The 26557-nt window shown below is 42.3% G+C and overlaps 2 protein-coding genes across 2 annotated transcripts in view; one reads left to right on the forward strand and one right to left on the reverse strand.

Annotated features, from left to right (window-relative positions):
- LOC139406579 (A disintegrin and metalloproteinase with thrombospondin motifs 10-like) overlaps positions 1 to 13718 on the reverse strand; it is a 61093-nt gene extending 47375 nt beyond the window's left edge. The window contains exons 1-3 of the mRNA XM_071149315.1: positions 13513 to 13718; positions 9288 to 9666; positions 909 to 1279 (exon numbers count right to left, since the gene is read on the reverse strand). Of these exons, the coding sequence (XP_071005416.1) occupies positions 909 to 1279; positions 9288 to 9393 (477 nt within the window). The 5' untranslated portion in view covers positions 9394 to 9666; positions 13513 to 13718. The remainder of the gene's footprint in view (positions 1 to 908; positions 1280 to 9287; positions 9667 to 13512) is intronic.
- Positions 13719 to 17464: 3746 nt separating this feature from the next.
- On the forward strand, positions 17465 to 25679 carry LOC139406581 (tyrosine-protein kinase ZAP-70-like). The gene is made up of 14 exons (XM_071149319.1): positions 17465 to 17590; positions 17699 to 17775; positions 21399 to 21884; positions 22031 to 22191; positions 22281 to 22419; positions 22531 to 22612; positions 22723 to 22745; positions 22869 to 22908; positions 23173 to 23383; positions 23622 to 23828; positions 24022 to 24214; positions 24349 to 24489; positions 24884 to 24996; positions 25121 to 25679. Exons 3-14 carry the CDS (start codon positions 21480 to 21482, stop codon positions 25236 to 25238), a joined length of 1833 nt encoding a protein of 610 aa, XP_071005420.1. The 5' UTR covers positions 17465 to 17590; positions 17699 to 17775; positions 21399 to 21479; the 3' UTR covers positions 25239 to 25679.
- The last annotated feature ends 878 nt before the right edge of the window (positions 25680 to 26557 follow it).

A 26557-nucleotide genomic window follows, 5' to 3' on the forward strand; every position in this document is an offset into this window, starting at 1 on the left:
CATCAGCCTGGGCCTAAACAAACACAGGCTCTCACCTCGCTCCTAAACTGTTCTGTAGGTCAGATACATAGGGAGAGTGATCCTATCTGAGTGGGGATTCATGAGTCTTTCCACAGAGAGGAGATGGGGAGACGCTGTAACACTTCCCCTGATTAGATCTTTTGGCTGCAGCCTCCGAGGGTCACACTGAGTCTCTACAATAGCGGCGCACTTTCAGAGTGCACCTAATCCTGTAATGTGTTTAGTGATGCTCTCGTGGACACACAGCGGATTCCCTGCTGAATTAAGTTACGCTAGTCTGACCACAAGTAATTATGTGTGGGGTTTATTAACACTTTGTGAGCAGATTAAATCCTTGGTTGTATTTACCCCTGTTATTATGGGCCCAATTAGTTAATAGCTGTAAAGACATCACAAGAATCAATGGACAAGGAGATGCTTTTATCTGTCAAAAGGCATATTGGAATTGTATTATTTGACTGATTTCATTAAATCAAAAAGGTCTGCCGTGGGCGGTGGTGCTAGCTGGCTACTGAATGGTCGAGACGTACAGCTGTGAACATGCCTTAGTGATGTTATGAGTTGTGACCAGCAGGGGAAGTCTGGTGATAAGAATGGGCTTTGCGAATACCTTGTTTATGCAGGTGCATTACTGTTCCAGGCCTAGAATAGTATGTGGCCAGACAGATGCCCTGGTCTAGTCCAGGGTCAGAGCTAACCTAGTACACAGAATCATAATGTTTACACTCAGCGGAATCCTCTGGAGCTCCATTAGCCCTGGTTCCCCTGAGGCCAAGGACAACAGCACAACAGGGCAACAAGACAACAGGAAATCAGGACAACAAGACAAGAGACTATAGGACAACAGGCCAGTGGTGCTAGCAGTACTAGATGGGTCAGGTTCTTACCAGGCCGTTACAGTTGCTGAGAGCCACCATGCTGGAGTGGGGCTGACCCTGCAGGTGGCCTACATAGAGACACTGGGGGGCATAAGGGTGGCTCCAGGCCAGACGGCCCCTCCTCCAGTACTCCACACGGAACTGGTGGGACAGCAGGCCCCCCTGCAGGGTCAGGTTGAGGAAGAAGTTAGTTGTGGGGGTAGAGAGTTGGTAGTACAGCTGGGACAGGTCCTGTTGCTGGTCCTCAGCACTGCGGTGGCTCCGCCGATAGTGGTTGGGCCTGTCTGCACCTCCATCCTCTGTGTCCAGGGTCTCGCCCTGCGGCCCCACACGAACCGGGATGACAATCTCATACTGGCCCAGGCTGGACAGGAACGTAGCTGGACAGAGACAGAGAGAGGAGAGAGAGAGAGAGAGAGAGAGAGAGAGAGAGAGAGCGACAGAGCACAAATGTCAAATTTGACATTTCAATTAAACTTTGGTAAAATATACAGTATGTGCATTATCATCAAGGCTTAAAGCTCTCGAGGACAGGCCAGAGTCAGTCGTGATTAGTGAGATTCTTGAGGACTTCTCAGTCTACGCTATCCCTCCCAAGGCCAAAGGATGTCTCCATGGCAACCCTGAAATCGTATACTTCCTGTCTCCGGCTTTGCGCCCTGAGATTTATTGTCCAAACACGACGCTCCAAACACTGCACTAACAGGGGAAAGGTAAACAGAAATGAGCCCAGTTTTCATCAAGGCCTTTAGCCTTGTTTTGTGGAGAAACAGCCCTCCCCACTGAGAGTAAACAGGCAGGGATTAGTGTCTGTACCTTAAGTCTATGCCCGGCCTCTCTGTATACATGGCCAGGCCAGCATAAACAAACAGCAAGCACCATTACAGCTCCCCAGACCCCTCCAACCCCTAGACCCATTTCACATCCTTCAGCACATTCTGCAACGGCCAGTTATAGGAGCTTTGAATAACTCCCCTACACCATTTTAGACAACATACACAAATTGCCCCAAATAAAAAGTAGTATTTTCATGGTAATTACATAGGAAAGCCTCATAGAGGGCTGGAGTGGACTGGGCAGCATTCAGATAAAATAGATTGTTTCAAAAGTCTACTGTACCCCCAATCTCGCCTCCTCCATCACCCCCTCCACCCCTACGTGGATCCACAGCTGTACAGCTGCTCCGCGTGCCCTGATTGCCTGCCTGCCTGCTTTGCTCTGTGGCTCTCTCTCTGCAGCGCAGCAGTAATCTGTCCAGACACAGCCACCTGATAAGCCTGTCTAATTAATGAGTGTGAGGCAGCTAGTGGGCTGACTTGGCTCCACCACTGTTTTCATAAGGCTGCCATATGGCTGTCGGTCCTCTCCCAATGAACTGTGCCCACATGTGCAGGGTACTTCAAAAGGGAAATATGGTTGGTACAATGGAAATGAGGGGAGCAAAGTTGTCTGTACAGTATAAGAGTACAGTAAGTCTTAGTCTGGTCTGAAGGGTCGCATGGCGTCTGATCCTCTCCCAGGCCCCCTACTGGTTCAGAGGCCCAGCCATCTATAGGTCATCACACAGTGCTCATGTTATCACAAGACAACATTGGGCATAAAACTGATGGAAAGCTGCTCCCAGCTCTATGGCACCACAGAACCATTCATCAGATTATTTTGATCTATTATCTAATCCCCAGGAGGAAGAAACTATCATTACTTACCAATAAACACAACCAGTAAAACAGAGAGGCCCATAAAAGAGTGCTCACCTTTTATCAAATAAACTGCCATACGCACTACCCAGGATTTGGTTAATTTGATATTTTAGAAGAAAGGAACCTTTAATTAGCCTCTTTAAAAATAGAAAAGGAAACGAGAACAGTGGCCCTTTTTACTGTAACGTTCCCAGAGAGGCTACTACCTCCCTTTCTCTTTTTCTCTCTCTCTCTCTGCACCAGATGTGCTGCAGCTGTCTCTAGATTGGGCAGAGTGGTGAGAGGCTCTCTGGTCTCTCTCTCCAGTCTGTCATCCATGCCTGGCTGAAAGAGTCAATCTCAGCCTCAGTCACCATAGGGCCCTGTCAGCAGTTCCTCTACTCAATGCTCATAACTCTGCTCTCAGCTCTGTCTGCCCTGTCTGTCACCATCTCTGTCTCCCTCCATGTCTCCTTGTCTGTCAGTATTTCTGCCAGTCTGTGTCTGTCTGCCTGTCTGTATCCGTCGGACTGTCTGTCTGTCGGCCCGTCTGTCTGTCTGTCTCTCGGCCTGTCTGTCTGTCTGTCTGTCTGTCTGTCTGTCACGTCTCGGCCTGGGACAGTTAAGACTGTGGTGCGGATCTTCACTCTGAGGGAAAAGTTATACACATATACAGTGCATTAGGAACGTATTCAGATCCCTTGACTTTTTCCACATTTTGTTACATCACAGCGTTATTCTAAAAGGGATTAAATTACATGTTTTCCTCATCAATCTACACTAGCGGTCGACCGATTAATCAGCATAGCCGATTAATTAGAGCCGATAAAAAGTTTTCATAACAATCAGTAATGGGCCCTATTGGGCGCCGATTATGGCAGATTACATTGAAATCCACGAGGAAACTGCGTGCCAGCCTGATCACCTGTTACACGAGTGCAGCGTCAAAAGGACCTTGTGGCTGAGAGGAGCCAAGGTAAGTTGCTAGCTAGCATTAAACGTATCTTATAAAAAACAATCAATCTTCACATAATCACTAGTGAAGTACACATGGTTGATGATATTACTAGGTTAACTAGCTTGTCCTGCGTTGTATATAATGAATGCGACGCCTGTTAATTTTTAATCGAATCACAACCTACTTCAAATTCGCCAAATCGGTGATGATTTAATAGGGATAGGCGTCCCGTCAACGGGACAGTTGTAAATCATGCAGCGCCTTGTGTCACGATTTTAGAGAAATAACAAATGTCGGTACATACAAGAGTTTTATATCGGCTGAAAGCTTACATTTTTCTTAATATAACTGCACTGTCCAATTTACAGTAGCTATTACTGTGAAAAAATGCCATGCTATTGTTTGAGGAGAGCTCCTAACAATAAAACACTTTTTTCACCTCTGAAGGTGAAATGTGTACATAAATTCTGAAATCTTGCTCTGATTTATCATCCAAAGGGTCCCAGAGATAACATGAAGTGTCGTTTTGTTAGATAAAATCCTTTTTCATAGCCTAAAAAGGTCCATATAGCATGCACGATCGATTTTGTATTTCCACTCGTTCAATTTGCAAAGAAAGGAATCTGTGAAAATCTAACCCTAAATGTTGTTTCAACCAATCAAATCATATTTGTATGTATTCCTCAGAGATCCTAGAACGTAACCAGACTTCACTATATCATTTGGGGTGTAGTATATCCTATAGGACACCAAATTTGGTCAGAGAGCGACGCCTTCATGGCACGACGATGACGCGGGTGGTCTTCACTTGATTGACTGTAATTTTGTCAAATAAGCACCAATCGGGGTCAAATAAAGCTAGCTATATAGGCAATGAGCTGTGCTTTACGGGAGTATCCAGAAACCCCGTGTCTGTCGGGAAAATGTAGCTGCTAACCTTGTGCGACAGCCAGCCTTTTCGTTTTGGACAAAACTTATAAGAAAACAGAGAGTTATGAAGTTATGAAAACTGGTTGTTTGCAAATGTTGAACTTATAATATGGCTACTAATACTGGAAAAGCTCAATCAAAGTCCAAGTATACAGATTTGACGATATTCTTTCAGAAAAATGTAATATGAATGTAAATGTCTCCTTCACGATTTGCCCAAATGTACCTGGATGACTTCACACTAAATGATATGTAGTTTGCTCATACTTCAAGTTATGCAATATGCATATCCTAGCTTCAGGGCCTGAGCTACAGGCAGTTGGATTTGGGTATGTCATTTTAGGTGAAAATTTTAAAAAAGGGGGCTGTCCCTAAGAAGATTTATTAACAAAAGCACATTCGCGAAAAAAGCACACTCGTTTCACAAATGTCCCTAACCATAAACATCAATACCTTTCTTAAAATCAATACACAGAAGTATAATTTTTTAAACGTGAATATTTAGTTAAAAGAAATTCATGTTAGCAGGCAATATTAACTAAAGGAATTGTGTCATTTCTCTTGCGTTCATATTTAGTTCACATATAGTTAAAATAAATTCATGTTAGCAGGCCATATTAACTAAGGGAATTGTGTCACTTCTCTTGCGTTCTCTTGCGTTTTACATAATTATGGCATAACATTGAAGGTTGTGCAATATAACAGCAATATTTAGACTTAGGGTTGCCACCCGTTCGGAAATATATGGAACAGTTCCGTATTTCACTGAAATAATAAACGTTTTGTTTTCGAAATGATAGTTTCCGGATTAGACCATATTTATGACCAAAGGCTCGTATTTCTGTGTTTATTATATTATAATTAAGTCTATGATTTGATATTTGATAGAACAGTCTGGCTGAGCGGTGGTAGGCAGCAACAGGCTCATAAGCATTCATTCAAACAGCACTTTACTGCATTTTGCCAACAGCTCTTAGCAATTCTAGAAACACAGCGCTGTTGATGACTTCAAGCCTACCAACTCCTGAGATTAGGCTGGCAAAAGTGCCTATAAGAATATCCAATAGTCAAAAGTATATGAAAAACAAATGGTATAGAGAGAAATAGTCGACACATCATAATTCATATAATAACTACAACCTAAATCTTCTTAACTGGGAATATTGAAGAACTGGGAATATTGAACCACCAGCTTTCATATGTTCTGAGCAAGGAACTTAAACGTTAGCTTTTTTACATGGCACATATTGCACTTTTACTTTTTTCTCCAACACTGTGTTGTTGCATTAGTTAAACCAAACTGAACATGTTTCATTATTTATTTGAGGCTAAATAGATTTTATTAAGTTAAAATAAAAGTGTTCATTGTTCAGTCAGTTTTGTTGTAATTGTCATTATTACAAATATATATATATATATATATATATATATATATATATATATATATATATATAATTGGCTGATTAATAGGTATCGTCTTTTTTGGTCCTCCAATAATTGGTATCGGTATCGGCGTTGAAAAATCATAATCGGTCGACCTCTAATCTACACACAATACCCCATAATGACAAAATGAAAACAGGTTTTTAGACATTTTAGCAAATGTATTAAAAATAAGAAAGGAAAATACCTTATTTACATAAGTATTAACACCTTTTGCAAAATTGAGCTCAGGTACATCCTGTTTCCATTGATCATCCATGAGAAGTTTCTACAACTTGATTGGAGTCCACCTGTGGTAAATTAAATTGATTGGACACAATTTGGAAAGGCACACACCTGTCTATATTAGGTCCCACAGTTGACAGTGCATGTCAGAGCAAAAACCAAGCCATGAGTAACCAAAAAAGTGTGAAACAAATCAAATATATTTTATATTTCAGATTCTTCAAAGTTAGCCACCCTTTGCCTTGATGGCAGTTTGCACATTCTTGGCATTCTCTCAACCAGCTTCATGAGGTAGTCACCTGAAATGCATTTCAATTAACAGGTGTGCCTTGTAAAAATTTCATTTATGGAATATCTTTCCTTTTTAATGCATTTGAGCCAATTAGTTGTGTGGTGACAAGGTAGAGGTGGTATACAGAAGATAGCCCTATTTGGTAAAAGACCAAGTCCATATTATGGCAATAACAGCTCAAATAAGCAAAGAGAAATGACAACCGCTTTGTCTTTGTGAGACGCAGAGTAGGTGAACGTATGATCTCCACATGTGTGGTTCCCACCGTGAAGCATGGAGGCAGAGGTGTGATGGTGTGGGGGTGCTTTGCTGGTGACACTATCTGTGATTTATTTAGAATTCAAGGCACACTTAACCAGAATGTCTATCACAGCATTCTGCAGCGATATGCCGTCACATCTGGTTTGCGCTTACTGAGACTATCATTTGTTTTTCAACAGGACAATGACCCACCACACCTCCAATCTGTGTAAGGGCTATTTTACCAAGGAGAGTGATGGAGTGCTGCATCAGATGACCTGGCCTCCACAATCACCCGACCTCAACCCAACTGAGATGGTTTGGGTTGGACCGCAGAGTGAAGGAAAAGCAGGCAACAAGTGCTAAGCATATGTGGGAACTCATTCAAGACTGTTGGAAAAGCATTCCAGGTGAAGCTGGTTGAGAGAATGCCAAGAGTGTGCAAAGCTGTCATCAAGGCAAAGGGTGGCTACATTGAAGAATCTAAAATCTAAAATATATTTTGATGTGTTTAACACTTTTTGGGTTACTACATGATTCCATATGTTTTATTTCATAGTTTTGATGTCTTCACTATTATTCTACAATGTAGAAAATAGTAAAAATAAAGAAAAACCCTTGAATGAGTAGGTGTGTCCAAACTTTGGACTGGTACTGTATACATTTCATGAAATGGTTTAATAACCCTGAACTAAATGACTTAATGCCACTACCACAATGGCTTACCTCATTATTCACTTATTTCAAGGGAAAAGGGAGAGAATATTATTTGTAAAATAAAACAATTCTCCAACTACGCCATGTCTGCATATTTGTCCTCTCTTTCTTTTAAATAAACACAAAGACACTAGCCAAATATACTCTGCAGCTTGTCTAGAATTGCAGCAGCAAATATAGGCAGATTTCATGCCCTCAGCAAATTTCCAATTTTCTAATTCTGTTTTTGTTGAAGGTTTTAATCTAGAATGACTTAAAGGGGTTACCATTCTGTGAGATAACAACTTACACTTGGCCAGGAGTCAATATCCATTTTGGGAGACATGACTAGCGTGGAGGAATCTAACAGTGGTGCTGTAATGTATAAGGCCAGACGTACTGCAATTGAATTTCAAACCATTAACAAATTGAGCTATGACCTACTTGTTGCATTTTCCAGTGAATACTTGTGATAAATGCTAACTAATAAAGAAATATTACCGTCAATCATCAATGAAGCTGGTTTAATTTTTGTGTTAGAAAAGTGTCCTTCTGGCTTCCCGAGTGGTGCAGCGGTCTAAGGCGTCACTACAGACCCGGGTTCGATCCCGGGCTGTGTCACAACCGTCCGTGATAGGGTGTCCCATAGGGCGGCACACAATTGGCCTAGTGTCGTCCGGGTTAGGGGAGGGTTTGGCGGGGGGGGGGGCTTTACTTGGCTCATTGCACTCTAGCGACTCCTTGTGGCGGGCCAGGCGCCTGCAGGCTGACCGTGCTCGTCAGTTGAACGGTGTTTCCTCTGACACATTGGTGCAGCTGGTTTCCGGGTTAAGCTGGCAGGTGTTAAGATGCGTGGTTTGGTGGGTCATGTTTCGGAGGACACATGATTCGACCTTCGCCTCTCCTGAGCCCTTTGGGGAGATACGGTGATGAAACAAGATCGTAATTGGATCACAATTGTATATCACAAAAAGGGGGTAAAATACAACAACAAAATTATACAAAAAAAAGTGTCCTTCGAGAGCTCAGTTTAAACAGAGAACCTAAATTAATGGGCATGTCACGCCCTGACCTTAGAGATCCTTTATTCTCTATTTTGGGTTAGGTCAGGGTGTGACTCGGGTGGGCATTCTAGTTTTATTATTTCTATGTCGGCCTGGTATGGTTCCCAATCAGAGGCAGCTGTCTATCGTTGTCTCTGATTGGGGATCATATTTAGGCAGCCTTTTCCCACCTGTTTGTTGTGGGATCTTATTTTGTGTATAGTTGCTGGTTAGTACTACATAGCTTCACGTTTGTTTCTTTCTTCTTTATTGTTTTTTGCTAGTTCACATTAAATAAAGATGATGAACCCAACCCACGCTGCACCTTGGTCCGATTCTTACAACAACGTTCGTGACATGGCCTGTGGTGGTTTTTAAGGAAGCAGTGTGGCAGACAATTGGAAACATTATGTACAGGGTGCAGAGGTTAAGCATAGGAAATACACAATCAGTGCCTTGTTCTGCATGACAAGCCATGGACACTCTGGGTATTTACGTCCGAGCCTAAATGGGATTGGTCTGGCTGAGGAGTGGTGGGGTTAGTGTAAGGGGGTTGGTGCATGGCTCTCTGGAGTTGATTTGTGAGAGCAGGGTTCAAGTTTAGCAGGGCCACTCTGCCCTGGTGTGTGGGTCAGGTTAGAAGACACCCTCCCCACTGTATGGAACAGCTCATTGAATTGGTCCTTTACCTGTTTGAGTGAGGCACCAGGACTAGAAATGTTGAAGCACTTTCACAGTTCAGGATAGAGAATAATACAATATGATAGTAATAATAACATACTGCAATCATACTGTATATTCAGGATCAACATTTATACATTTAAACATGTCCATTTATGTCAAACAGAAGAGAAGAATGGAGTCGACCCGATCTCTGCTCACCTTGTGACTGGGTGAACTTTTCAGCAGTCTGACTTTCTGCGACCTCGGTGGCAACCATGACGATGATGACAACAATGCAGGCCAAGGTCCTCCATAGCATTTCCATGGTTACTACAGCAAGCTTCAGTGCGGTCCCCAGGCCTCTGTCCCAACATGTCTTCTGCCCTCTGATGCCCCTCGCTCACCAATGGGACGCAGTGCACTCAAGGGCCATGGCAGCAGGATAGAGCTCCAGAGACTGTACTGGAGAGCTCTGGACACACAGCCTCTCTGCTTCTGTCTCTCTGGTAGAACCACGTTCAAGAGAAGATTCTGATAGAGAGACTGTCTCTGAGTACAGCAGCAGCAACAGCGGACTCTATAATGTACTGTGGCCTCTCTGTGGAAGAGAAACAGGTTAGTGTGAGGGGAGAGTGGGGAGGGAGAGAGAGAGGGCATGAGATCCACCTGACCCAAATGGTTCCCCTCTGACAACACAAATATATCTAGTCTGTAGTCAGTGCCTCATAAACAGCCATCTCCCACTGCGTCTTCAGCTAATCAATCATTCCTCCTGTCACAGGAAACTGTGGCTGACAATCTGACGACTAGGGTTTGCAAGTCTCGACCTGGGGGCCACTGTGTCTATTTTAGTGGTCTGAAATGAGTTAAAGCAGAATGGAAGACATTGATCTTTTAAAACGCTGTGCTTAGGCTGAGTAGGGTTGGAAGTGGGTGCTATGTCAGTGGCTGTGGAGGAAAATGACCCACACTCACTTTGGGCCTAATGTGGCCTGGCCCCATTACAGGATAGAGGCAGACACACAGCGAGAATAGGCCATTAGCCACAGATCAGGCAATTGTTGGGAAATCAAAAATGGCCTTTGAAAAAGCAACATGGGTTATTATTACATTAAAATACTGAAGATGTCCTTTTCACCATCGCACTTTGAAGTGTACAGAGGAGTTAAAAGCTTACTTACAGTAACATTGTGACTTTTGTTCCTAAGCCTTTTTGGCAATGTCATTGAGAGGCCCAAACCCAATCTTTGATACCGTTCCCTGCCACACTGCCCACCTCCCTCCATTCCCCCTCTATCGCTCTCTCAGTGTGTCTGAGTAAAGAACAGAGCAGAGACACTGGCTCAGATGGGATGGCTGGCGGCAAACCAAATGTAGGCAAAGGTAATCGGAAGCAGATAGGAAATTATTTGGCGACGAGCGTGAGGGAACAAGTTGCTTGCCTCCTGACAAAAAAATTACTAACAGGGAGTTCAAAGCTCAAGGGGCTGAAAAAGAGATGGGAGAGAGTGTGCTGTTCAGTCCAGCTGGGAGAGACATTCTTGAATACTAACACACTGGTTATGAATACGTGTAGGTGTGTGTTTGTATTTGTATGTGTAGGTGTATATTTGTATTTGTGTGTGTGTGTATGTGTGTTTGGTTTTACTATCCTTGTTGGGACCAGAAGCCCTCACAAGGATAGCAAAACAAGGAAAGTAGGGACATTTTGCCGGTCCCCACAAGGAAAAAAGCAATTTTAGGGTTAGGTGTTAGGGTTAGGAGTTAGGGGTTAGGTTAAGGGTTAGGTTTAGGGAAAATATGATTTTGAATGAAAATTAATTGTTTGGTCCCCACAAGAATAGTAAAAAAAAGTATGTGTGTGTGTGTGAGAGAGAGAGAGAGAGAGAGAGAGAGAGAGAGAGAGAGAGAGAGAGAGAGAGAGAGAGGGGGGGGGGGGGGGGGGGCAGTCCCCGCCCCTCCCGACACAGAGAGGTAAGTGGGGTAGATGTAGGCTTAATGTGCCTCTGGTTCCCTGGGTCCCAGTGCAGCAGTTCATGGTATAATACAGTCCTAAAACACTAAGGGGGCTTTGTGTTCCAACTTAAATGTGGAGCAACTGTAAACCCCTCTCCTCTCTCCATCTCCACAGCCCTCCCTCACTCCCTCTCTTCGCCCCTTCCGACCCCTCCCTCCAGGCTTTTTTCAGTAATTTCCTGCTTGGCCAAACTCTTTTATTTTCATTACTTTTTGTTGGAGTCTAATTTTATTGTGGGGTTATTACACTTGCAGCAATATAGCAAATGTGTCCATTAAAACTATTTCTCATCTTGTTTACTTAATCAGACCCCCTAAGATTGCCTTTGTGTTTTCAAACAAGGCTACTTAAAAGCTTTACTGACTGTCTTCAAGTTCTCCCTACACTAACTAAATCCTTGCTCAGTTAGGAAACATAACAACAATTTGGTTGAATGGGGATTTTCACAATCTCTTGAAAGTGATTTTGTCATTTGTCTTTGGGGGTCTGTTTTGCAACAGTTTTCCTTTCAGAAAGATAATGTTGATGTGTTAAGCTTTTCAACATATCTACTGCATTGGAAAAGGCAGTGAAAAGTCTGTTTTTTCAGACTATCTATAGTGATGTTGCCAGGAAGCGTCCAGACAGAATTTAAAATACTAAACAAACCCATATGACCTGCTCAAAGCAAAGGCTCTCAGTCTCTCTAAGAAACGCAGATGCTAATTGTCCCCTGCTCCTAACACCACCCTCACTGTGCTCCTTTGAAGACACCACTATGATTTTCCACTCCCCCTCTCTCTCCTTTCTGATATCATAATGACTCTTCACTCCCTCATATTATGTCATTTCTGAGTTATATTCAAGTAGGGGAGAGTGTGGCCTCGCCTCTTCACTATACTGTAAACACATCAACACTAAGTGAAAGCTGGGAGCTCATGCAACACATAGCCTAGATACTTGTATCACCCTGACAGCAGTCATTCCCTCAGAAGTGGCTTCGAAAAACAAGCTCAATTCACATGACTCCTCCATGTTAAGCCTTCCACAACAAACAACAGATGAGGTGATACAAATAATAGGGAGAATAAAGGAAGGGATCTCAGTCTAAACACTAGTGGCATTCCTCCTTCAATCCCCCCCCAAAAAAAACACAATCTGGAGATGAAAAGTGTGAACATAAACAATTAGGCTTGTCAGACAGCCAAGGATGCGCACTCTGAAAATGAGCTGTAGTCTAAGACAATATTTTCTGAGAGCTGGCTTCAGGTGGGCTGACTCAGTCAGCAACTGTAGACCATACAGAAGAGAGGCAGTTTAAGCCTTGAGTTCTTGAGTTTCATATTTCTCATGCTACATACTCACAGACAAAGAAAGACTACAGATTTGTCCATTCTCCTAAGTCAGTTGAGAGAGACCTAGGAACCTCACATGCAGATCAAACACTGGGCAGCCCTACCATGGTGAAGCTACTGGATGTGAAAGGCATTCACAATATGACCAAAACATCAATACGTTTTGTGACACAAATCCTTTCCATACATTTTTTTTATTTAACCAAGCAACACCAACATTGGATTTTGTTACAAAAGACGCCACAAGCCTAATGTCAGCACTAGTTCACTTCTGGGTCAGTCTCATAAATCTGATCATTGGCTGAGGAAGAGGAGCACTATGTGGAGGGGGGTATCTGTATGGACTGCTTGTACCAGATATACAACTCTGTGTTCAATGTTCAATGAATCACTATGCAACTCCTTCAAGGTACTTGATTTGTGATTTTTTTGAAAAATATTTGTTTGAGGTGTGCGTGTGCATGAGAGAGAGACAGAGAGTGACAGACAGATGTCACCCAAACACACAAATATTCATCAAACACTTTTAAACAGTGCAGTAGTTCACTGATGTCTTGAAGAATCCACTTCTGCCTATTCTTTCTTCAACTCTTGCAGGAGCATTGCTTGCTCCCTCGCCCGTCAGAAAACCTCATAAGACCATGGGCATGTGTCATTTGACACTACATGCTGCTGCTCCCAGGCATCAGACAAGCACAGTCTCTCATCGCCCGCAACCTATGGGTTCAGCTTTTCAAATAACAGTATCCATTTCACTCAACTATATGGGGAAAGTGTTTTGGATCCATGACAGTTTCTTCATTAACCTCAACGCAATTAAACAAAGAAATACCACCAACAAATGGTGTTAATATACAATTCTAAATATTCTACTTTACTGAGAAATCAACCCCATCACAAAATATCATGGTCTGACTCGACCTGATAATTCCATGGTCATTTTCGAGTTGTGAAAAATTACTTTAAATATCTGTAAAATCGATATGGAAGACCTCTAAAGAAGCCGTCAAGCATTTTTGAGGATTGGACTATGCTCTCATAATACAGCCTATAGAGAAGTGCACACTAGGTTTACGAAAGATACGTCCAGTACCTTTTTCTTGTCCCTGTCCAGGTTCACTATGGTTGCCTCTCGGGGTTTCCGATGTCTTTCTCCTGTTCTCCTTTAAGACGTGTCAGTTGCCTTGAAAAGTTATGTCTGTATTGAGCCGAGGATCGTAGATGAGTGGACCTCTCCTGCTCCCAGGGTCCCACTGCCACAGCAAAGCGGTGGATGCCTGCTCGTTCGCTCGCTCTCACAGCTGCGTACTAGACCAGGAAGTGAAAATGTTAATGGTAGCGTCTGTACGCACGGAGGAGCTACACCAAAGATTTTTGGCTACAGAAAACAGAGGGGGCCCAATGTGATGTTTATAACACAACTACAACCAAACGTATGCAACAACATATAAAGACATACATTTTCGTCCATTTGACGTTTACAATATGATATGTCGATGATAAGTTCAACTATACATCATGCTTGCAAGAAAAGCGACTTCCATAATAACCTGGTTTAAGAGACGGGAGAGAGGCTGCTACATCTGGTTCTTATGGGGATTCTAATCAAAATAAACGTTTTATCAACGACAATGTTATTTTTGAGAAGCCACATTCATTTTGTGAAAAACATTTCTATAATGTGTTGGATTTCCTACTTTCAGATTTTTCGAACTCACTTCTTCGTTTTCACTGGAGCAGTTTGCTATAGAACATTCGCAGATTAAACACTGCAGAAACTCCGATTAGCTAGATAAAAGGAGATGTTTTAATCGGAGTACTCATCAATTACGACTTTACCCAACATAGGCCTATAGCATTTACATGACTAATGCCGGCATACACGTAAACCCAGAATGAGATTGCACTGTCAGGTCTGGTGTGGAGACGTTGCTGTAGTAGGTTCTATATGACCTAGTAGTACCAGTGGGTTATTTTATGATGACAGTGTAGTTACCTGAATAGTTAAAGGAGAAGTTCACTTTATTTGAACCAAATCTCTATTTTCAATGTGCATTTATCTGCAATGTATATTTGATCTGCAATGTAATAAAACATATGAAAAATATCTGAATTGTAAATGTATCCGCAATGTAAATTTATCTGCAATGTTATATTCCATTTTTCTGCAGAGCTGGTAGGGGAAACCGTTTGATTTGCACAGAATGGATCATAGCGTTACGGATAAAGTCAGAGTGACACAATTTCATGTGTACAACATCTAAAGACCTGCTTCACTATACTGGTTGCGTTGTTGTTTCTAAAAGGAAGTATTTGGGTGTTTTTAAAGCCTTTGTTCATATTTTCCTGTGCCCCTATAACTTCTGAACAAGCATGAAGAAGTATATCACTGGTAGGGTAAGTTTCTCAAAAACAATTAACATCACAAATATCTAGGCACTTCTATAATAATGCCATTAACATCGGAAATAGAGATTTGGTTCAAATATAGTGAACGTCTCCTTTAATCCAGACCGCCCTCTGTAGTTGATTTGGAGCATGGCCTTCTTCAAACTTTTTTTTGTAAGGTATGGTAGACAATGCATTGGCCCTGTTTTGAAATGTGACTAACAAGACACAGTGCATTCGGAAAGCATTCAGCCCCCTTTACATTATCCACATTTTCCCTCATCAATCCACACACAATACCATGTACTGACAACGCGAAAACAAGGTTTTTAACCATTTTTGCAAATGTATTAAAAATAATAAACAGAAATACCTTTTGCTATGAGACTCGAAATTGAGTTCAGGGGCATCCTGTTTCCGTTGATCATCCTTGAGATGTTTCTACAACTTGAAACAACTTGAAACCTGTGGTAAATTCAATTGACTGGACATGATGTGGAAAGGCACACACCTGTCTATATAAGGTCCCACAGTTGACAATGCATGTCAGAGCAAAAACCAAGTCATGAGGTCGAAGGAATTTTTAAAATTGTATTTATTTATTTCACCTTTATTTAACCAGGTATGCCAGTTGAGGCCTACCTGGTTACACATGGGATAAACAAACATATAGTCAATAACACAATATAAAAATATAAATACAGTGTGTGCAAATGTATTAAGATTAGGAAGTAAGGCAAGAAATAGGCCATAGTGGCGAAATAATTACAATTTAGCAATTTAACAATGGAGTGATGGATAGTGCAGAAGATTCATTTTGCAAGTAGAGTTACTGGGGTGAGGTAGTAGGGTGGGCTATTTACAGATGGGATGTGTACAGATAAGCTGCTCTGACAGCTGATGCTTAAAGTTAGTGAGAGAGATGTAAAACTCCAGCTTCAGTGATTTTTGCAATTCGTTCCAGTCATTGGCAGCAGAGAACTGGAAGGAAAGGCAGCCAAATGGGAGTTGGCTTTGGGGATGACCAGTGATATATACCTGCTACGGGTGGGTGCTGCTATGTTGAACAGTGAGCTGAGATTAGGCGGGGCTTTACCTAGCAAAGACTTATAGATGGCCTGGAGCCAGTGGGTTTGGCGACGAATATGAAGCGAGGGCCAGCCAACGAGAGCATACAGGTCGCATTGGTGGGGCTTTGGTGACCAAATGGATGGCACTGTGATAGACTACATCGAATTTGCTGAGTAGAGTGTTGGAGGCTATTTTGTAAATGACATCGTCGAAGTCAATGATCGGTAGGACTGTCAGTTTTACGAGGGTATGTTTGGCAGCATGAGTGAAGGGTGCTTTGTTGTGGAATAGGAAGCCGATTCTAGAACATTTTTTGGATTGGAGATGCTTAATGTGAGTCTGGAAGGAGAGTTTACAGTCTAACCAGACACCTAGGTATTTGTGGTTGTCCACATATTCTAGGTCAGAACCGTCCAGTGTAGTGATGCTAGACGGGCGGGCGGGTGGGGCAGCGATCGGTTGAAGAGCATGCATTTAGTTTTACTTGCATTGAAGAGCAGTTGGAGGCCACAGAAGGAGTGTTGTATGGCATTGAAGCTCGTCTGGAGGTTTGTTAACACAGTGTCCAAAGAAGGGCCAGAGGTATACAGAATGGTGTCGTCTGCGTAGAGGTGGATCAGAGAATCACCAGCAGTAGAGCTCCAAGAGCTCCAAGAAAGGATTGTCTCGGGGCACAGATCTGGGGAAGGGTAGCAAAACATTTCGGCTGCATTGAAGATCCCCAAGAACACAGTGGCCTCCATCATTCTTAAATGGAAGAAGTTTGGACACCTAAAGGACTCTCAGACCATGAGAAACAAGATTCTGTGGTCTGATGAAACCAAGATTGAACTCTTTGGCCTGAATGCCAAGCATCACGTCTGGAGGAAACCTGGCACCAGCCCTACGGTGAAGAATGGTGGTGGCAGCATCATGTTGTGGGGATGTTTTTCAGCAGCAGGGACTGGGAGACTAGTCAGGATCGAGGGAAAGATGAACGGCGCAAAGTACAGAGAGATCCTTGATGAAAACCTGCTCAGGACCTTAGACTGGGGTGAAGGTTCACCTACCAACAGGACAACGACACTGAGCACACAGCCAAGACAATGCAGGAGTGGCTTCGAAACAAGTCTCTGAATGTCCTTGAGTGGCCCAGCCAGAGCCCGGACTTGAACCTGATCGAAAATCTCTGGAGAGACCTGAAAATAGCTGTGCAGTGACGCTCCCCATCCAACCTGACAGAGCTTGAGAGGATCTGCAGAGAAGAATGGGAGAAACTCCCCAAATACAAATGTGTCAAGCTTGCAGCATCATACCCAAGAAGACTCAAGGCTGTAATCACTGCCAAAGGTGCTTCAACAAAGTACTGAGTAAAGGGTCTGAATCCTTATGTAAATGTGATATTTCACTTTTTTTTTAAATATAAATTAGCAAAAATGTCTAAACCTATTTTTGCTTCATCATTATGGGGTATTGTGTGTAGATTGATGAGTGAAAAAACTAATTAATCAATTTTAGAATACGGCTGTAACGTTAACAAAATGTGGAAAAAGTTAAGGGGTCTGAATACTTTCCGAATGCAATGTATTTGAATGTTCCATCTAACCATTAAAACCTCCGTCATAGACTCACTGCTGGAGGGTCGTGGTGGCAGGCTACAGGTGGAGACAGAAGATTGGGGCTGCTGTTTCAGATAGCTGTATAGAGAACTGCTGTCACTTCATGTAGCTGAGGTAAGGAAGTAGGTTAGTTTCTCTGTGAAGATTCCAGACTGTATCGATCAACCGACATAGTTTTCCTGCACCCTCACACGATCACTGATGCCTCTGCTCTGTCACCAGACTCAGCTACTCTCTCTCTGAGGCCAACCTGCCTAGCTCTGACTTCTCTTCCCTTGGTTCCAGTTAAATAGTTTATGGTGAGTGCATCTTAAGTCAGTCCTGTGTTTTTATATACTTATTGGCAATAGAGTAAATAGGATTATATTTTTTAAATCTTTATATAACAAGGCTATTGTCTTTCAGAGATGGAAAAAACGTAAGTTGAAATGCTATTACTTTAATCTACTTTGAAGTATACTAATACAATATTTTAGACTGAATTTATATCAATGATATATATAAATAAACTATAGCCTATTCTGGAAATGTGTGTCCCCTTGTAACCAGTGCCTTGAACACATTTAAGTGTTAATACGTTTCTATTAGCAGAGTTTATGCTGTAACAAATGCAAAATGTGTTCACCACAGTGTGGCAAAGACATTCTAGCTGTGGCTTCAAAAGTAGAGATTATATTTATACATAGTTCTTTTCATTGTGTATATGAATAGAAAGCCAAAAGGGGGTACGGTTTTCAAGTGGACACACCCAAGGGTTCTATGTGTGTTGTTTATTGCTTGTAACTTTCTTTTTGAATTATAGATTCTATTTTGAGACTTGTTGGCACGTGTAATCAGATAATTATTACAAAATAGATTACCAATACTGTGCTTTGTATGAAAATAAGGTGCTGTCTTTCTATATTATTTTTAAGAGACTCATCTAGATGACAGACCAACCTTCTGTGACATTTACGGACCTACTGTAATCCAGTTCAACCAATGCAATGGAATATCTATAAAATACAACATGATTTGCCTGTCGAGATAGGTCCCTGGCTTAAACAGGACTGGCTAAACTAGTGTCCTGAGGATCTGAGGACTTCTGGGCCCATGTGTAGCTCAACTCTTTATAGAGATGCCACAACCCAGATCACTGAGACTGATGTGTTGTCGTTCCAGGGAAAGAGTTAGGGCTTACAAATACTTAATTATACTCTTAGGTTTGGTCTTAAGCTCGACTGGCTAAATATAGTTGGATGAGGGGCCACTGTCCGAAACCCAACAAGGCAACAGTAAGCACTTTGCGGGTTACATGTTCATAAAACAAAAGCAGGAAACGAAATTCAAAAAGCTTGATTTGAAATCGACAATAATCTTCTACGTAGGCCCATAGGAAAAATATGCGCATTGGAGTCTCTTCGATTTTCCATTGACGTAAGCAATTTATAAGGTAGCAGTCTGGCCCACTGACTTCATTTGTACATTAACCTCCCATCATTTTAATGTAGACCTACGCTTGATGTTTGTAGGCCTCTTTGTGTGGTTGTTTCTACAAAACACTGCAGGCGTTATTAAGCAACATGGTGTGGTTTATCTGTTCTAGAGGCCTAGAATGATAACAACATAAATAATTGCTGCATTGAACGCATGTATATATCTGGACATGTTTTGATAAGCCTAACTTATTAGATGTTCGCCTGATTTTAAAAATGTTGCTAAGTGCATAGTAGCCAAAGTAATGTAATGATTTAGGAATGTTTTTATTAGAGTAACTTACAAAACCGATACCCCTCCTGATATATAAAGTGTCTTTTGTATGATCAATTGAATCCAATTCAAAGACAAATAATAACCCACACTTTGTTTGGTCTTACTATGATTATATGAAATACAAGGCAAATATGCATTATTATTGTTACAGTTCATGGCCATGAGCCAGTGAACTAATTTAGCAACCCTGAGTCAACTGTTAATAGTTGATGAATGTCATGTTTTATAGCCAAACCAAAGACCCTCCGTGTTATCCTTTGTGCCGCAGTGGATAGGGCATTCCGTCTGTAGAGCTCAAAGCCACTTGTACCTGCATGGGAAAAGCTGTGCGTCAGAACACAGAAGGGTTTCTGCTCTGCTATCTCCCTGCTCTTTAAAGCTACAGCCTTCAGTCTGCCGAGGCTGGTACTGTATGCCCTGTACTGGCTCAGCTGTTAACCACAACCAACCTCCAGGCAAAGCACAGAGAGTATAGACCTACAGCTGTTTTCTATGTGGTCCTAATGTCTGTTCTGAGGTGGAAGGAAAGCAAGATGAGGGAAGAGAATTGGTGTGTTCAAAAGCAAACAGCATATTTATGCTCCAATTATTAAGTAGTGGTGAGACCTTTATGGATTTGTCTGTGTTCACTCATAAATTCAGGAAACTAGAAAATAAAATGTGGACATTTCCTAGTCAACAACTCTCTTGTTGACAATACGTCTTCTTCTCTGACAGATTGGTTTTTATGCTTAACATCTTTCAATTTTCATGGTAACTGACTTTTATGGTTACTCTCAAGTAATTTATTCTGTCATTCAGGGTTTTAGCTGTTAAATTCAGCTCATATAATACCAGGATAAAAAAGACAGGAAATAAAACTAAACACTAGTCAGTTCAGTTTGAGCCATTCACAACATGTAAAGGCCACTGTCCTTTAACCGTGTGGTGAGGGGGGGGGGGTTGAAGTTCTCAGGCCATGGTGGAGTCTATGTGCGTTGTGGCTCATTGCGGCTCTCTGTGGCTCTGTCTGTGTGTCCGCCGTGGATGTGGGCAGTCTGTCACAGGTACGCCCAGGAAACTGTGGTTGAATCACACTACACTTTTAAGCATAGACACAAGCTTCAGGTGATAGTCCTTACATTCTCCCCTTTTGACATACCACCACCTCAGAGAATCATTTCACCAAGCACAAGACTTCAGATCTCTGAAACAAAAATCAAATACTGGCCATGAAGAGTTCCCATAAGGAGCTAGTAGTAATTGTGTATCATGTAATTAACTAAAGTTTAATTTTGGCAGGTCATTTAACTGCAAACCAAACCAAGGAAAACCACCGTAACCTATGACTCACACCAACAGATTGGAAAACATGTTTAGCTAAAGCTTTCTTTTTCCAAAATGGGGGTGTCAATTGAAAAGAAAAAGGGGAAGTTATATGACGACCGCAAATAGAAAACTACATCAAAGTATCACTATGTTAACTGATTCAATGCCCATCTTTATTTTGTCTACCAAGCTCCTTTTTGTAAGTGTGTGTGATATGGTATCATGGTATCCATGTTTTGAAAGTTATCATGATACTCATCTGTGTATTTCCCACCAACAGGCTTTTCTCACTTGTTATCAAATAAAGCTAGCTCACAGTAGAACAGACAAAAAATGCTGTGATGCTAACCTGTAGTCTACACTTGGTTTATTTTACATTTCCTGATAGTCAGTTAAAAGCACAAGTTGGGGGCTTTACATCTGTTTGTTTTTTTATTTTCATTTATCTAAAAAAGATATGTTCCCTTAATTTTCATTTAAATTAGTCACTAGTGTGTTGAAAAGTTTTGGAAACAGCAGCACCTGCTCAACGGAAGAGTGAGAAACTAAAGAGAGGTTGGAGAAGGAGGATGGGGGCGGTTGTCAACTTCCTGTTGTGGCTGTGCTTAACACCAGCCTGTGCCGGTGCAGAGAAACACACACTCCCTATCTCAAATACTGCACACTGAACAGCCCAACCACACAAATACCTCAGTCACTCATCTGGGTCCATAAGATGGAGGCTCAATGTGAGTTATGATAAAGGCTGAAGACTGTACCTCATCAACAACCTCAATTAGAAAAACACATATCTTGTAGTAATTTGAATATTGTTTTTTTAAATAGTGGTCATCCATGATTATTTTCCATTCTCCTTATATAGATCTTTAACCAGGAACCTCCAGCCATCTCCAACCCTTTTAACTGAGGAGTCTTCCCTCGTACTGCCTGAGGAGACTCAGACATGGCGACAGACCCTGCGGCAGAGCTGCCTTTCTTCTACGGCAGTATCAGTCGTTCGGAGGCTGAGGAGCACCTGAAGCTGGCAGGCATGGCCGACGGGCTGTTCCTGCTGCGCCAGTGTTTGCGGAGCCTGGGCGGCTACGTGGTCTCTCTGGTGTGGAACGTGGAGTTCCACCACTACTCTGTGGAGAAACAGCTCAACAGCACCTACTGTATTGCAGGTGGAAAGCCCCACTGTGGTCCAGCGGAGCTCTGTGAGTTTTACAGTAATGATTCAGATGGCCTGGTGTGCACCCTGAGGAAGCCCTGTCTGCGCTCCCCAGACAACCCCATCAGAGCAGGCGTCTTTGATAACCTGAGGGACAACATGCTGAGGGAGTATGTACGACAGACCTGGAACCTGGAGGTGAGGGTTGGCTAAATTACATTTGAGTAATTTCACAGACGCTGTTAACCAGAGCGACTATCACAGGATGAGAGGCAGCAGGGCCTGAAGTCACATAAACACTGTCTCTGATGTAGTTTCCTGTCTGATTTTGTATCTGTGTTCAGGGGGAGGCCATGGAGCAGGCTATCATCAGCCAGGCTCCACAGCTGGAGAAGCTGATCGCCACCACCGCCCATGAGAGGATGCCCTGGTACCACAGCAAGATACCTCGCCAGGAAGGGGAGAGGCGGCTCTACTCCGGGGCACAGCCAGATGGAAAGTTCCTGTGAGTCATGAAATGCATTTTAGTCAAACACTACACAAAGGTTCTAAAAACACCCCAAAAATATTTTGATTTGAGTTTTTATTAATCAGAGTCAGAGACAGGGAAGAGTCTGGAACCTTTGCCCTTTCTTTGATGTACGGAAAAACGGCCTACCATTACCAGATCCTACATGACAAGTCAGGGAAGTACTCCATGCCAGAGGGAACCAAATTTGACACTGTGTGGCAGGTAGGCTGTTCTCTCTTCTCCAATAAATGAGTCCAAGTTTATTATGTCTGCTACCTAATGTTTAAGACAAAGAGAGTTATCTTTCCCTGCCACTCTCCCTCCCTTCTGCAGCTGGTTGAGTATCTGAAGATGAAACCTGATGGGCTAGTGACAGTTCTGAGGGAACCGTGTGTGAACCGCAGCAACACCAAACGTACTTAACTAACATTTTGTTCACAATTATCAAATTCTTCTTATTGTTTCACTTAACTTTGTCCTTCATGGCATTGAATTCATTTTCTTATTTCTCAAATCCATTTTCAGAGACTCCTGTTGTGCCCTCGTGGGTGAGTATCAAGAACATTCTCCATGGTAGATACTCTCTTTCCAATGTATTTATTGAGGCATCTGCTAAATGGCTTATTATTATTATTATTATATTACTATTAAATACAGTAAATTTCTTTCAGAGGCGGCCCAGAACAAATGGATACACACCGCCACCTGGAGGTAGGTCAATAACATTACAACAGACACACATGGTCTTTCTACCAAAACCCACACATACACAAATCACTAAATTTGTCTTTTTAAATGTTTTTATTATTTTGGATTTTACCCCTTTTTCTCCCCAATTTCGTGGTACCCAATTGTTTTTAGTAGCTACTATCTTGTCTTCATCGAGAGACGAAGGTTGAAAGTCATGCGTCCTCCAATACACAACCCAACCAAAGTCTTTAAGACATTTCCCTGTGGTTTGTCCCTTTCTTACAGTACCTCTGGGGGGCTCCAAGGAAATCAAGACTTCCCCACCCACAGACCGTCCAATGTTGCCCATGGACTGCAGTGAATTTGTCAACCCTTACCATGACCCTAATGACCTGAAGAAGTTCTTCATCAATAGGGATCAACTGATGATTGACGAGGTGGAGCTCGGCTCGGGAAACTTTGGCTGTGTCAAGAAAGGAGTCTTCAAAACAAATAAGTGAGAGGGGGGTTGACCTGCTTTTTGGATGAATCAAACCAGAACATCCGATCCTGAGTTTAGAACCTATAACGTCAGCCTAGAGCCATTGATAACTACCTTTTAGGTCAGAGATTTCTCATTATTTTTACTGACAAAATTAGCTGATCAGGAAAAAATCTGGACCCCAGTTATATGTTATAATTAGGAAAAACATGGGGCCCTATTCATAACACCAATAATCCCTGTGTGGTTCCAGGGGCCACACTGATGTGGCCATCAAGGTGCTGAAGAGTGAGAATGAGAAGCTGGTGAAAGATGAGATGATGAGGGAGGCGGAGATCATGCACCAGCTGAGTAACCCTTACATCGTCCGCATGCTGGGGCTCTGCCAGGCTGAGTGCCTGATGCTGGTGATGGAAATGGCTTCTGTTGGGCCACTCAACAAGTTCCTCTCCACCAATAAGTAAGGTCAATTATTTCACACGTGTAGTACAATATATAGTTTCATAAGGCATTTATTCTCTTAGTAGTGACATTGATCATAGAGAGTTACGGAAATTCCATTAATGATAGCACTACTAATACTCAAACAATACCATGACATACTGTAATTTCTCAAAAGGTTTGAGTTCCCTTTCTGTCCTTCTACCTCTCAGGGATAAAGTCACAGTGGAGAACATTGTGGGTCTGATGCACCAGGTGTCTATGGGAATGAAGTACCTGGAGGAGAAGAACTTTGTGCACAGAGACCTGGCAGCTCGCAACGTCCTGCTGGTCAACCAACAGTTTGCCAAGATCAGTGACTTTGGTCTGTCCAAGGCTTTGGGTGCTGATGACAACTATTACAAGGTAGGAGTCTCTTGCACGTGTCATGTGTTATAATCTTGGTCTGTTTTATATAGTCAGTTCTTAAAACATTATTCATGTGGTATGGTATGTGTGTGTGTGTGTGTGTGTGCGTGCGTGTGTGCATGGGTACATAGGCACGCACAGCAGGAAAATGGCCGCTGAAGTGGTATGCTCCCGAATGCATGAACTTCCACAAATTCTCCAGCAAGAGTGATGTCTGGAGCTTTGGTGTCACCATGTGGGAAGCCTTTTCTTACGGAGGAAAACCATACAAGGTACAATCTGTATAGCACCTGCAAGACATATAACCACAATATAGTTAAATGTTTATACTGTATTATAAACTGGGTAGTTCGAGCCTTGAATGCTGATTGGCTGAAATCCGTGGTATATCAGACTGCATACCACGGGTATGACAAAACATTTCTTTATACTGGTCTAATTACATTTGTTACCAGTTTATAATAGCAATAAGGCACCTCTGGGTTTGTGGTATATGACCAATATAGCACTGCTAAGGGTTGTATCCAGGCACTCCGTGTTATGTCATGCATAAGAACAGCCCTTGGCCATCTACCTCATCCCCTCGTGCCTTATTGCTTAAATAACAACCTCCAACACAGTGCTGTCTAGATTAACTTAATCTGCGTCTTCACCAAATATGATCAGAAAATGAAAGGTCCGGAGGTGATCAGTTTCATTGCCAGTGGGAGCCGGATGGAATGTCCGTCTGGATGTCCAGATAGAATGTATGCACTGATGAAGGACTGCTGGACATACAAGTAAGTGAGAAACTAGAGACCTATTAATTTTCACACCACATGGGAAGTAGGCTACTAGGCCACACCGCTGCCCATTTAAAAGTAGATGCATCACATCTAAAGTGTCTGACCTTTCTCTTCTCAGACACGAGGACCGGCCAGGCTTTGTGAAGGTGGAGGAGTGCATGCGAGTCTTTTATTACTCCATATCCAACAAAACTCCTCCTGAGCTGACCGTAGACGCTGCTGAGCCTCTCAAGTAGACCAGAGACAACAGACACTCTGTCCCCCCGCCATACAATGCATTCTTTGAGATAGACAAAGAGATTCTTATGAACTAGTCTGGGCACTAGCTGACAGCTTCAGCAACAGGCAGCTACAGTAAACAGCTAAACAAGCCTTATTGTAATTAAAGTCATTCTTGTGAGGATGCTCCTCTTCTGAAAGGTAGCTCAAGACTCCATCATCCGAGGTTTGGAATAGTTTGAAAGAAACGCTTCACAAAGAATTGTGCATGGTAAAATTACAATTTGAAAGTGTAATGATTCCTTGGGAGTACTTATACTATAGGTCAAATGTGAATTATATTTAAGTGCTTCAGCGCTATATACATTCCTTAATATGTCATGATTAAACATTTTCACAGAATATGGTGTATCTATATCAAGTAATTGTGAAAATAATTTGTGAATGAATTATGAAAAGTAAGAAGGCAAGAAACATCGGCTCAAACGGGCAATCTGCAGTTGCTACAGTACATCCATTTTTGGACTTACAAATTAATGATATGCACCCTTTGATTCTTGAAGAATATATCTTGTAAATTAATGATATATACCCTTTGATTCTTGAAGAATATATCTTGTAAATTCCTCATGAGCTTAGCTCAACTGTCGTACCCCATCAGATCCAAAATAAAAGTTTGTTTTACTCCAATGTTTGTAAACAAAGTAAATGTAAACAAACACTATATAGCCTCAAAACATGATTAAAACTATACTGAACAACAATATAAATACAACACACAATAGTTTCAAAGATTTTACTGAGTTGCAGTTCATATAAGGCAATCAGTCAATTGAAATAAATTCATTAGGTCCTAATCTCTGGATTCCACATGACTGGGAACACGATATGCATCTGTTGGTCACAGATACTTTGGGGTCTGGATCAACAAACCAGTCAGTATCTGGTGTGACCACCTCATGCAGCGCAACACAGCTCCTTCGCATAGAGTTGATCAGGCTGTTGGTTGTGGACTGTGGAATGTTGTTCCATTCCTCTTCAATGGCTGTGCGAAGTTGCTAGATATTGGAACTGGAACACGCAGTAGTACACGTCGATCCAGAGCATCCCAAACATGCTCAATGGGTGACATGTCTGGTGAGTATGCAGGCCATGGAAGAACTGGGACATTTTCTACTTCCAGGAGTTGTGTACAGATCCTTGTGACATGGGGCTGTGAATCACATGAGGTGATTGCGGCGGATGAAAGGCACGACAATGGCCCTCAGGACCTCATCCTGGTATTTCTGTGCATTCAAATGGCCATCGATAAAATACAATTGCGTTCGTTGTCCGT

This window comes from Oncorhynchus clarkii, chromosome 4, assembly GCF_045791955.1.
Source record: "Oncorhynchus clarkii lewisi isolate Uvic-CL-2024 chromosome 4, UVic_Ocla_1.0, whole genome shotgun sequence".
NCBI lineage: Eukaryota > Metazoa > Chordata > Actinopteri > Salmoniformes > Salmonidae > Oncorhynchus > Oncorhynchus clarkii.